The sequence below is a fragment of the Bombus terrestris genome, chromosome 3 (genome assembly GCF_910591885.1).
Source record: "Bombus terrestris chromosome 3, iyBomTerr1.2, whole genome shotgun sequence".
Classification (NCBI taxonomy): domain Eukaryota; kingdom Metazoa; phylum Arthropoda; class Insecta; order Hymenoptera; family Apidae; genus Bombus; species Bombus terrestris.
The window spans coordinates 11,995,586-12,009,969 of record NC_063271.1 but is presented as its reverse complement, the minus strand read 5'-3'; the positions used below and the strand labels follow the sequence as shown (position 1 = coordinate 12,009,969).

Sequence of the window (14,384 nt, the reverse complement as noted above, 5' to 3'; positions counted from 1 at the left end):
TGCTGAAACACAAACTTCCTTACGTCTATTATCAAATAACCAATGAAACATAATATAAAATTAAGATGATATAACACAAATGTTTTATAATACTCAGTAAGCGCAGGATCCTATTTTATAAAAAATAGCACTAAACTGACCTACATTACTACAATTTTCGACTCTAGAATTTTATGTTAAATTATTCTCTTAAATATTACAAACATTTCCGATTGTTGAAAGAAGCGTAAAATTGAGTCACAAAGTCTAAGGAATTAGTAAAAAGGACTAAGGACAAATCAAACGCAGAAAATTGAAAATCTACCAGGTTTCAGTTAAACCTCTGCTAGCACCATTTCCTGTGGCGAAATTCAACGTTTTCGCGTCTGATGTACTCGACAAGATGTACGACATGAGCGATCAGAAGGACAATGTTCCAGCGTACCATCAGAAATGACAATATAGCGCGGTCACTGGCCACGTTAACGACTCGTCCCACGAAATTTCTCCATTAAAATGAATGCGCAAAGTCCCCGACACAATGCTTGTGTATACGAAATGCCGTAGAGAACTTCATGAAAGCCAAGTTCACGGGGAAACCCCGCAAAATCTGGTCAAATTTGCCAGCCAGAGCGGCAGGAAAGGACAATAATACGGTGTACCCGTAATCTCTCTAAATGCTGCTATGTTGCATTCATTAATTCTCGGCTTTGAGGCGAACGTTGTTTATCTTTGTAAATAGATTAGTTTGTTCTTCCCTTGGATATTGGAGTTTGGCATACAGAAGAGGAAGAATTATTTTAGTTTAGATTTGATAACTCGTGATATTGAATGACTGTCGTTGTGTAAGTTATAGTTTCTGTGAAGGAAGTCTCTTTAGAATTGCAGTTATTTTGTTATCCATTTTTTAGTTAATTATGTGTGATGATAATGACACAAAGGAAGAAATATTTATGGGCATAAATCCTTTGGAAAGATTTTTCAAACGATATAATTAGATCATTCAGACGCCACATTGATCGATATAAATCATATGAATTGGAGAAATACAGAGAAATAATAATGTTACTGATTTTCAAATTATCTTTTTGTTTTTTATTAGGTACTAGAGTTAAATATTTTTCGTGCATAGTGTGCTAGAACATAAACTCGGGCAATTTTTGTAAATATATGCTTTATACGTGTGAGATATTCTTCTTCTCTTGTAAAAATAAAAAATAATAAACAACTACTATTAAAAATTAAATTTAAAAGATAATATGTTTTACGTTTAAACTAGCTATAAACGAATGGGAAAAAGCAACAATATCTCGTAAAAGATAATTATGTAGTAACACACATTTTAGAACCTAATAACAAGTACGTTAAATTACCTAACTACTTATGAACCAAATTGCATAATACATTTTTCATATTCTTTAAAATAAGAATTTGTATATTAAAAATCTCGTATAGAAAATTTAAAAAATTTTGCGTCTCCTTCGTTTTAAAAAAATATTTTAATGTAAAATAGCAAAATAAAATAAAATCTTAATCGTAGAAAATTAAACGACCTTGAACGAATATTAATAGTAAGCCTAACAATTGTCCATAGAAAGTGAACTCATAGTGTCTCTTACTATTAATTTATCAAGTTATTCATATCCTCCAGGACTTGCTAGGAGAAATATACGTCTCTGAACGTCTGGCAAACACGATATATATATTTTATCAACCAGCGTTGCTCTATCGATTCAGTCGTTGCAACGAGCACCGTATGCTGAAAGCTAAACTGAAAAATATTTCACTGCGCTTGGTAGTTTTAAGATAGTTTTATGTGCCTGGCTCGGTAATTGATATCGTGCCTGATAACATTGAAACAGGTGGCTAGCAGGAGAATTGAGGCAACTTTTGCATTTAGCTGTTGGTCTCGCGGACTGAATATCAAAAAGGTAACGTTCTATGTTTCTTCAGTCATAAACTGGGAATTTCTGGACGTCTATCTTTCCCCCTTTTATTATACTTATATTAGATTATTCTTATATTATTAAATTAATATTTCTGGTGTCACCTGTTCTTTAACAACAGGTATAATAAAAATATACGATTAATATAAAAATAATATAAGAAATAAATATAATATAGTTTTATTTTATATAGTTATTAATATTAGTTATTATATTATAGTTACTTTATATAGTTATAGTTAACTTAGTTTTTTATTTAGGATATATCCATTAGCTTTTAAATTTTCATTCTATTTCACTTAAAATTCATTTACTCGTTAATTTACTGTTCATCCCACTTAAAATTCATTTATTTCCCAATTTACTTTTTATTTCGTTTTCTTTTTAATTACTTCATAATCTTCGCGACGTTATATTTTTCCCAGGTAGGACACCACAGATCGTCTCTATATACTATCTTCTCTAATTAAAAGCGTAATCAACTTCCACTTTCTCTCCGATTTTTCTTGTCACCGCAAAACTTCAATTTCCTCTAAGAAAGGAACATAGACGTAAAATACCACAAAAACCAAACTTCCAACTTTCCCATAACAATCACACGAACTGCCTTCGCACGTATCAAAAATCCGCGTTATTTCTCGAAACTACATCAACAGCCAACCGTAGCGACGTAAAATATCAGCTCTGTGAAATTATTCTCGTTCATCATCGCTACTTTTGAGACAGCTGCAAGCAGCCCAAAGAGGGTTGAACAACTCCCCGCAACAACAAAGTCTAAATGAAAAGCAAAAAACGCCGCCAGTGTATTGACAAATACAACGCTTGCAGCGCGCGAAATTCAAGAGATCGTACATTCGAGTTCAATTAAACAAGGGTGAATTCATCGATGTACTACGAAGGGTCGGTTGTCTCAGACGGCCGAGCTAATTATTTAAATTATTCACTGGAATAAAAATCTAGACGAAAAGTCCACCCGAATCCCTTCAATTGGATTTGTCTCTGTTAATTTGTACTTTCATAGCCGTACAAGTTTTTAATAGAGAGATTTATCTAACAAGTTTAAGCGTTGATGTCGTTCTTGGGAAGATTACAAGAAGATCGCGGATATTTATGCAAATTCATTTTCTTATGCGCACGAGTATAACAGTAGAACCTAGTTAGAGATTTGTTCTAATTATCAAACGTTGTAACAGCTACTATACTTCGGATATTTCATGTAGTTTTGGATATTAGTTTCGATATTTCCCATAAACGTACAAAAATGCACAGTCTAACTACGAGCTACGATCCGTTGAATTTTCTTTTAAATATCAATTACAGAAAGATACATCGACTTTTTTTACGCAACGAACTGTGAATTTTGAGATTTTTAAAAATATTTAATGTCGTTTCTAGGAAGATTTCGATGCTATTGTAAGGAAAATCTTAAGGCAATACTTTCCAGGTTTTTTTAAAATGTCAAATACCATTCGTAGTAACATTTCGATCTTACTATAAGGTGTACATTACAAGTAATAATTTTTGCAAAATAAGTAACAAAGTGATCGGTGCACGAAAGAGATCTCTTTATCTGGCTGGGTTACGTATTCAAAATTATTCACTGAAAAGTATCGGAATATACGAGTATGTAGAGTCATGGGTTCGATCGCGCTCGTGCGACCGATCAAACGAAAATTCCTCTCGAATCCCCCACTCCGGTTTAAATTTCGCCGCTAGTTCGACGTCGACGACGACGACGACGATGCCCGTAAGGTTTCACTACAGGCCTGCGTCAATATCGACCCGGCTTCTCTCTCGTCATGCACCCTTTCCTCCTCCACCCTCCTATGCGAGGAGGCCCCGTTGCACGTACGCGCGAGAGAAAACAACGAGTGCCGCCGCGCTGAAATATGCACGTCGGCGACTAGCCCGAGTGCGCGGTACGCATGCTCTTTTGTTACATTGAATTTCGGATAGCGTTTTTATCGTTGTTCCGGAAAAATATGTTTTGATGTGGATTAAGGATGGCGGCAGTGGCGAAGAGATCTTGAATTTTCTGGTTAATTGAAGTGGATGAAACGATGTTTGAAGATTGTTAAGGATTGATCCATTTGTATTGTGAGGCTTCGGGGGATGGATTATATCTGAAGTGTTTTTTTATCGAATTCCGAGGAATGATGGTTTGAATGTTAAATTCACGAGAGCTGAATTCATGAGAGACGAGGAGGAATACAAATTGGGATGGTGGTTCTTAAATATCTCAGTGCTTTATAAAAGAATGAGAATGAATGTTTGATTTAGGAAATAATTATTTAAAGCTATTGCATTTTTTATGTGAAGCGGTGTATTGTATTGAACGCCGAGAAATGGTAGTTTGACTATTGGATTTTGTAAGTATAGAAGGAATAATATACGAGGTGGAATTATTAATTTAGAGACAATAAATTTATGAACCGTAAATTTTGTCTGTAATAGAGATATTTTCATTAATGCACTAAACGTATTAATTAAATTTTTATATCAGACTTACTTTATCTTTATTAGAGTGTTATATTTACTTTTTCATTATTTAGTACTCATTATATGATATTTCTATTATCTATACAAATAATGTATTTTGATTTCACTTTATGAAAAATTGCTCCGTGCTACTTCAAAATGTGTCATTATATGTTATATCAAAAAGGAAATTAAAGATCCTTTCAAGACGATATATGTGTAGATCAATATGAAAATATATGGAAATATGAAATATGACACATGATAAATTTATGATTGTAAAACTTCAATTCATTATAGTCTGTATGACTGATTTATAGATGTGTGGATTAAAGACTGAAACTCGGAGAACGAGAGCAAACTATAAGTAGAAGTGGGACATGTATGGTCAGACACACTTTAGTAGCACCTTATACAAGCTTATTGTTAAAACCTTATATAAATTATTCTATTCATGTTACGTCGAGAATGTGTAATTTAAAACATTTCCTATATTACACAAAGAATTTTTGCTGAATATTGCTTTTTCTAAATTAGCAAAACATCTAATCAAATTTGATTATGTTCAAGTAATTTACAGACCTGCTCGGATATGATTCGCAAGAGACACATATAAGAAACCAGTGAGTAAATTTCATATTACGATTAACTGCTTTTGTGCTTGTTTCTCAGTTGTCGTTTGATTTGCATTTCTTTTTTTCGTCATGAAAATTTACAAACGTTGCGCGATAACACAGTATTGTTAAATGTAATAAATACAATTTTAAATTTAATATCCACGCGATATACGTGCATGATATTTACAAATAAGTATATATTCAAAACCAAAAATAGAAGAAAATACCATTAATTTGAACGATAAACAACGGAAAATCAGGGAAACTGGTATCATTCACTGAGCATCGATGAAAATTACGTCAATACAAGTTTCTCCATATTTATCTTCCAATTCCACGCTCTAATGAGTTTGCCATTCACATTTCCCCCGGGAACGTTAGTTAAAAGAAAACAAGGACAAAACCTTGGTCAAAGAAGGGAGATGCAAACAAACGAGGATAATCTTTCGTAAAAACATTACTCCTCTGAACGTTTCTTTAAACATCGATAAACTTCAACGAACTTCTAATTAAATCAGGAAAATAATTCTTATAGAATTTTGCATGGAGCAATTCGTGGATTTTCAATTGGAATACGGTGAGGCAGTGACTGAATAGCCTAATTAGAAGATTCGCATAATTTCCCCGACGAAATCTGCATAACTATCCCTCCAACTACCGAAATCTCCCTCGCGATCTTCCCTCAGATAACACAAACATTCAATTGCACGGAATAACAAATGTCTTCTTCAAACAGCCATCCCGAACGACGCAATAAACGTCCCATCCCTTAACGTTCAGCGGTTAGCAAAGTGTCACCCCATTCCTCTGTTTCCACCCTCCACTGGATTCGAACGATCTCCTTAACCCGGAGACCTACCAACAACAATGCCTTCATCAGGTCTCGTTAATGGTGACCCTGATATTCTCTGTTGCCAAATTCTCCCTTATACCAACGATTCATCACCAGAAAGGTCTACGAGGATAGGGGTGGTAACGCGAACAGTTTTCGACTTCAGGAGAGTTCTTTTGCAGTCCTTTGAAGTGATGGCATGATGCTTCTCGTGCTCCTTTTCATTTGTCACCGCGTGATGCTCTTGCTGTTGAAATTCAGTTTGGGACCTTGGGAGAGGGTGGTTGGCTTTAGGGTAATTTGTTAGATAGACTGGCGGAGAAAGGTGAGTTACTAGGTTTTCTATGTTGTCCATGAATTTGATGTTGTCGTGCGGTTAAAAGATTGAGGTACCGTAGTGAGAACAAGGTGGAGTAAGGTAATTGCAAGAAGAAGAATGAAAGGTAATTGCGAATGAGCAGTAGCTGTATAGTGAAATTGATTGAGATCGTAATAGGTTTTTGTTGACTTGCAGAAATACTTTTAATGAAGGAACCATTCCATTTTTAATAGTTCCTGGAACCTTCACTCTTTATTCTAATTAATACAATTCTTGATAAATCAAATAAAATAATAAGTAATAATAGGGTTTGGTATTGTTACGTGGTTGAGAGATTGATGAGCATTGAACCTGGTATAATCAACGATAACCGTAGTCATGTTAAAATATATGATATAAACATGAACTCACTATCCCAAGGAATAAAAGTTACCGAAACCGCGACCTGCTGAAAACCATCCCTTGCTTCCCGCTAACGACAACTCGATCTTTAGAATTTTAAGATCTCATCATTGAAATTTAGAAAGGCGCAGTTATCTAACAAGATCGCGTCTTCATCTCATTTTTCGGACTACACGGTCTCCTTAAATGCACGAAAGAGCTGAAAAACCGAAGAATAAAAATAAACAGGAAGGATATCCAAAAGGAAGAGAGAGAGAGAGAGAGAGAGAGAGAGAGAGAGGAAGAGAGAGAGAGAGAGGAAACGGCTGGTAGGCTCTTCAGTTCGTAATGTACGCAGAGAAGCGTATCGATCGTCGTTGCCTCCCATGGTTCTTGCCACGAGACAGACAAAGAGCTACGCTAACCCAGCCTCCACAGTCTGCACGACGTTTTATCCTCTGTTTGCACCCTTTTCCATCCTACAGCTTCCATCACTGCCGCTTAATTCACCCCACCCTCTACTTCTCTTTCACCTAAACCTCTCTCTACCCTCGAGATTTCTTCGTCTTTTCCGTGTTTAGCTAGGTAGCGGATCCAAGGGTCTACCTGAAATATTTCTATGGCATCGGATCGATGGAGCAGTGACGAGATCCGACGAATTTTGGCAGTCTATCGGGGCACAGGATGTAATTTCCCTCTTGGTACTTGGGATAATTGGAAGAACTTTTTGGCTCTGGCTTTTGTTTGTTGTTTAAGAAGAGGTTGGTTTAATACGAGATGTTTTATTTTGTCAGAATTGTATATTTGGGTTGATTGTGATTTCGGTTGTTTAATAGCAAACTTTTTATTAAGATGAGGGAATTTTTAAATTTTGACTTGACTACAGCTTGAAAAAACTCATATAATTTTTTACTCCTAATAACTTTTTTTAGTCCGCAGAACTTTTAAATTTTGATCTCACTGTAACTTTGGGAGATGACTGGTATGAAAACTTTTACTCGTGGCGATTTTCTTGAATTTTAGCCTGATTGTTGTTTCTGAGAAAGCTAATTAATATATGAAAACTGCTGTTCAAGTGGAAGAATTCTTTAGCTTTGTTAGCTTAATCATAAAACCGCCTAAGAGCATAGTTTGTTTCGTATTTGGAAAGAGAAGCTTATTCCTTAGACACGAGATTTAGTTCATACGCTGGCGTTCATCAAAGTAACCACAAAAACTAAAAAAGAAATCTGAAGCTAGTGGCGTACAGTTTTCAAAGAGAAGATTCTCTTTCCCAGCTTGGCCGCGACATTAACGACTCACCGGAAAGCCAGTGAATATTCCTCGCCGGAAGCAGCTGCTGCAGGAAGTGTATTATTCGCGTGTAACGCGCTTGCGAGTAAATTGTTCCGCGTAGTCTGTGCGCTTAAAAACGCGATTATGCTCAGTATTTTGCCATCTTGCATGCAAATTTGACTCTTCTTAGGGGTCAATATTATTGACAATCATATTGATCGTGCACGGTCAAAGTCCAATACTCTTTTATTAGTTCGGTGCATATTATGAAATTAAATTATAACTGCGCACAAAAGTTACATACATTTGATCAAAATAATTTTCATATATTTTTTTCCTCATCAGTAATGTATTATATTTTAAATTCATAATTTCATTGCTGAAAATCTGAGCATGATTCTTGTTGAAATTTTGTTTACACTAACGAGATAATATTAAATAAATCTTGAACGCAGAGTGAATTTCGCACTAACAGTAATCGTAACTCAGAATGTTATTCCAAGAGTAAATGTAAATTTATCGAACTGAATGACAACATTATAATATTTTTGTATAAGTTAGACATCCCGTTATATCAACTTGACATTCTAACGTGATGTTCTTACAAAGTTATACGATTCAAAGCATTCAGATTCGTTTTTCCTAAAATTGTGATTTCTAAATTATGTCATTGCAGCAAGCGAGCGAACATGTATTGTCAATAACAATGGCCGTGTGAAGTTTCAAAAAGATTAAAATGAATCGTCAATATTATTGATCGTGTGCTCCTTTTGTCGTTTAGATTTCACAGCCAGGGCATATCTGAAGGCGCTTCTTTAAACAAACAGCGAGATGGAGGCGTCGAGTTATACCGGTGAAACGCGTCAAGTAAATTCACGAATCGCAACAGGTTGCTAACCGACAAAAGGACTCGCGAGACATGCCACGAAATCTCAAGAAATCTTGAAAAGAGGTTGGAAAATTGGGGTTTGAGAATCGAATAGTCTGGATGATATTGCGTTACCAGCTCGCATGATAAATGTGCTTTTACGGTTTCCCTTTAAACCGCGGCGGAAACACGATAGGTTTGTTTGGCCGATGGTCAGATATGGAGCACGAAAAAGGGGTGAAAGATCGGGGATTGTTTCTTGAGCCCGGCAGATTTGTGAACTCGATACGACGCAAAGGGATCAGGTGTCGTTCGTGGAAAGATTTCGATTCTGTCGTGGGGTGGATTGAAAAATACGGTTTTTGGAGTTTTCCAGAATGTTGGACATTCGTTCTAATCTTTGTCTTCATATGCAGTGGCTACAAAAAATATTTCTTTCTCTTATCCTGATTTTCAAATGAAGCATTTTTTTTTATAGTAATTGCTACATTTCATTTTTACAGTATCAACTTTTTGTAGTCGTATGAAGGTATTACTAAGTAATACAAAATTTAATATACTACTTGAACTTAATTAATTAGTACATAAATGCTATGATAAATACAATGGCGTACCAATACTTTTAATTAAAATACTGTTAATTAAAAATTTAAAACATGTCTGCGGTTGTACCGACATCGATTTTTCTGCTGATTTTATTATTAAAGCAAAATTAATGCCACAGACTTTAACGAAGAAAATATTTTGAAGCAGTAAAATTGAAAACTAGTTTGTCTTTAATACGTTTCATTAATATATATATATATATATATATATATATATAATCACTAATCACCAAAGAGAATTGTGCAACCTAATAATCTTGCATCCTTGTGAAGGATGGACACGTCTGACATCTGGTATTAATTGAATAGGCATGATTAAACGTTGTCAAAGTTATTATTATTGCGCGACTCAGTTGGACGAGGCGGAGATTCCATGAGATATTTAAGCGATCGTCATGCAGCACGACATACCACGATTGTACTTGGTAGCCCATTAATGCCGCCTCTAGCACGTGATTCCTGGTAATTAGGTCAACGCCGTACTCGCGCCATTGTGCGTGTTCGCATTAGATACCATGGGGACGAGGCTATAATTTCCCTGGCCTTTTTTGCAACCACTTCAACTCTCCTACACGTTAAGAAATTTTAATTTCAAGATAAACGTCGATGAGACGACAATTTACACAGATATTTCACCTCATAATTGAAGAAGACGAGTTAATACGTCATTGTGATTGCTAATCTCCTATTGAGAAACCTTGTATCTCCTGACGAGTCGTTTTATTTCTGCTAACGATAAATTATGTCGATATAAACGGGCTAAAATTGTTCTAATGGAAATTGATTTGCCTTTATCAAATTTTAATTTGGTGTTTACAGAAGATTTCGATTAAGAAATGACCCAATTAACAGAAATTGGAACTCTGATTTGATAAGATAGAAGATTTATTTTTAGAATGCATCGTAGTATTAAAGAGAATTTTGCTACGGTAGAATCTTAGACTATTATTATGAACCAGGATAGTGAAGTATAATTTTAAACTTCTTGATTTCTAAGAATTTTGTTCGTTAAAATGAAATTCATTTTCTGGATAGAAAATTCCTAAAATTCTTTAATAGTATATCTGATCTACATGTCTCTTTATCACCTGTTGAATTAAACCTAATCTTCTATGTCCTCTTAAATCATACACACCCCTTTAAGCAACAATTTCCCCCTTCAATTCCCAAGCGACTCCTAACCAACCCCAGTATCTTCCACCGCGATCCTAACACACCCAAAATCCTGCAGTAACATCGCCAACCCTAACCTACCGCATAAAATCATCACGAAGTTTCTAGAGCCAATCAAACCTCTCGTCAAACCAAATATTAAACACCACTATTGATCATATTTGACCGTAAGACCCTTAATCCAGTAGTAAAGTCAATGGAAACGATATAATCCGCTCAGAAAATCGGTCGGATGTTAAAATTTACATATTTTGAAAATCGAAGTAACTAATTTCAGATATTTTGACAAGCATAAGTACTTAGCCTTCGAAAGACTTAGGATGTGTTTTCTGATGATTATTTACGTCAAAGCAATCAAATATACCATAGATACTAGTTATATTCTTCTTTAAATGTTTCGTTTTCATCATCTTTGTTATATATTATGAATTTCAATTGTATAACTTATAATCAAACTAATGGATTTTTATGCATTTTTATATTACTATGAACAGAACTAAAGAAACGGAATCTAAATAGAAATTTATTTCACCTACCAAGTATTATAATAAATATTCTATTTTGGATATTTTACATGTTTTCGCATATTACATAAATTATATGCATTTGTAGCACCAAATCTCCCATAAATGCGTAAAAATCCCTAGTCTAATTACAATCGCAGACAAAAATAATTGGATAGTCAAATTAGTTACTGAATAGTTTATATACCATATAGAAGAATATATATAATACATGGAATACATAAGGATATATAATATAATAAATAAAAGTTAAATATATAACTGTAGTAAGTACCAAATCCATTACACGTCCATTTATTTTTTGCCCACGACTACGTCTAAACGAAGTTCTACTATACGTTCGTATAGCTGAATTCCAATCTATACATCCCATACATCGCAATTCCAACTCCCACAAGAAAAGATGCAGCGCACACCTTCCCATACTATATATCTCCATGAAATTCGAGTATTTCGCGTTCGGATCATATCGATATTTGCATCTTACCTTGCGTGCTGCCGTTGGGCTGACCTGGCTGTGGTATCCCTGGATAAAGGGGCGAGGGATGCGGCGAGGGTTGATTGCTGGGCGGTCCTGTAGAATGCGGATTGGCAGTCGTAGGGGTCGGCGTGGCCGATGCTACTTGCTGGGATTGTTGGGATTGCTGCACGGTACCGGCTGACGTGGGTGTTGCTGCAGGGGTGCCACCACCACCGACGCCACCGGTACCAATACCCCCAGCGGCTGGTTGCTGCTGTTGCGGCTGTTGTTGCTGCTGTTGCTGCTGCTGGGGAGTCTGTTGCGGCGTTGGCGGCTTCTGACCGTCGGGAGAGTCGCCGGCCGTTTCTGGAAACGAGCAACGAGAACGATTAGCAGGAAATATTAATGAACACGGCGGGATGTCTGAAACAGTCTGTACGCACGTTTCAGCTGGTTTAAGCAAATGGTTTTCGGGCAATGGTTCGTACTGGGAATGGATGGTTTCTGACGATGCGATTTGAAGAGGAGGATTGAAATCAATGGCGAACGTGTTCAATTATTTCGGTGTACTATCGTTTGGAGCTATTTCGGCCTGCAACCGTTTGGAAGTGTTTTGCCGTTTACTTTTGAGAATGTGATGAAGAGATCGATTGGAGATTAGCTCCAACAAGAGTGAAGTTTTCAGAGTTGAAAGAGGAATTTCGGATGTTTACCACATTGATGTGTGTTTAAGGTTGATGGATGTATATTTAATGTTTAAGTTAGTACAGTGAAAAGGAAAGGATAATATAGAGGTAATTTAGTACGGTACAGGAAACGACAAAAATTACGACAGAATCGAAATTGATACGTGGAATGTATGTAATAAACTTAAATTTCTGACAGAAGCTTGTCTTATCATTTTTGTCGGTAAGAAGGTCCGTATCATTATCGTCTTATGATAAAATAATCGTTCCACTTTGAAACTCATCTCTGCTCTTTCATGAATTTTAAAAGATGGGTCCGAAAATTGCGTCTATCAGAAAACCTAAAGGCAATTATTTCTTTTATCCTCAGTATTGATTCGGGCACACCATACAATAAACATTACGCATTTGCGCAATTAAAAAATATACGAACAGAGAGAAGAAATATATGAAGGCAATCTGCAGAAAATATAAAACAACCACGATAGCTATCCAAAATTGATCACGTTTCTATAAAACGAAGGTAGACGCACCACGTGTCCGACGGTTCCGGAAATTGAGCCCATGTCTGGGTGATAACAAGCGCGGAACCTAATTACGTCCTTTAGCGTTTCGTCTTGCCATTCGCGTCTCGTTCCCACCCGCAAATCATGGGCCCTTATTTCCTGATCAGCCGGAGGCTGGACAATTTCCACGGGACATACGGTCCTGTACTCGTACATTCCCGAATTTGTTCACGACGAATAAAACTCTATCCCACAGAGATCTCATCCCCCAAAGTGACTCGAAACTTGAAACTTTAGCGATATTTGATGGTTGTTTCGAATTTGATAACATTCGTGCGCGTAGATACTGGTTTTATGATTTCATAGAGTTGGTTTATGGTAGTTCACGATAGTTGAAGTTCGTACAGATAAGAGAATTTGGGGTTGAAGAGAAACTTGAGATAAGTGAACGTAGTCTATGGCTGAGGGGAAACATACATATGTTATTCTGAAAGCTTGGTATGTTAGTACGTTCGTGAACGATGGCCATGGCTGTTAGGTCGATTTACCCGAAATTCAGAACAAGCTTTAAATAACTGAAGATACTCAGAGATAATTTAATTATAGATATTAGGTCGTTACATATAAAATATCATCTTGTTTAAAATTTGAAAGTAACAGATGGATATTGTATTTTTAAGGTTTGACCAATTGTTATGTGATTCGATTTTCTCCAATTTTTACAAAATAACAATTACCTCTTCAGGGATATTCGTGGGTACATGGATGTTTAATTTTTGTTTAAATAAAACACGAAGGTATGTAAGTTCGATCACAAGATGGAAATTTGAATTTAAATTGTACCATCGTAAGAAACAATCGCACGAATGAAATATGGGGCAGTTCAATTTCCTCTCGAGCATCGACATTTCAGGTTTTCCTATAAAATCTCTGACATACGGTAAAAGCGGAAAACTTACCATTTTCCGGAAACGACGTGGACCTTATAACGGGCAACAGGATTCCTTTCTGTACCAACTCGTCTCTGCTAGCTCGTACAGAGATTTTCCTCTCGAGCGCTGCAATCGTGAAGAACAACCCCTAGTTAATATCCTGGTTTATCGATAAATCGCCACTAGGTCATTTAGTGTATCAAATGATATCCTTGAATTATTTTTCAGTCTATCATTTCACATTTTTTAATATTCATTATTAAAAATATACTCACACAATGAGGCAGCTTCGAATTTATCCGATTTCTTTTTCCGTTTCCACTTCCACGGTTTAAAGAGTCTACCGAGGGCTGAAAATTTGCTTTTCCTCTCAAGGGGTGGTGTTCTTGCCCCCGAGCCCAAACTGTTCGTCCGTAATGCCGCCCCATTTTGCTTTTTCGCTGTAACAGACAGATATATTTACATATAGAAACTGTTTCCAGTTGCATAATATGTTAGAAGTATTATTAATAAACTGCGAATGTTCATTTTAATCTCATGTGATTGAACAAACAGAATATAAATAGAGATTTGTTTCACCTACTAGATATTATTACGAATATTTTGACATATTTTTGTATGTTGTGTACATTTTTATGCTTTTAGAATCACTATACACGCATGAACCCGTCGTGTAATTATTAAGAATATATTTTATTAATGAAAAAATGCTAAAGGTAGCTGTATAAGAATCTTATCGTAGAAAGATTATGTTACAAAATAATGTAGTGACTGAAATCAAGACGATTGTCGGTAAAATAAAA

General features: G+C 35.8%; 1 protein-coding gene across 12 annotated transcripts in view; it reads right to left on the bottom strand.

Annotated features, from left to right (window-relative positions):
• LOC100648315 (phosphatase and actin regulator 4B) overlaps positions 1-14,384 on the bottom strand; it is a 397,768-nt gene that overhangs the window by 241,546 nt on the left and 141,838 nt on the right. For all 12 annotated transcript variants that reach the window (XM_048404195.1, XM_048404197.1, XM_048404200.1 and 9 more), the window contains 3 exons: positions 13,857-14,021; positions 13,609-13,707; positions 11,485-11,823 (listed from right to left, as the gene is read on the bottom strand). In XM_048404195.1, coding sequence (XP_048260152.1) covers positions 11,485-11,823; positions 13,609-13,707; positions 13,857-14,021 — 603 coding nt within the window. The remainder of the gene's footprint in view (positions 1-11,484; positions 11,824-13,608; positions 13,708-13,856; positions 14,022-14,384) is intronic.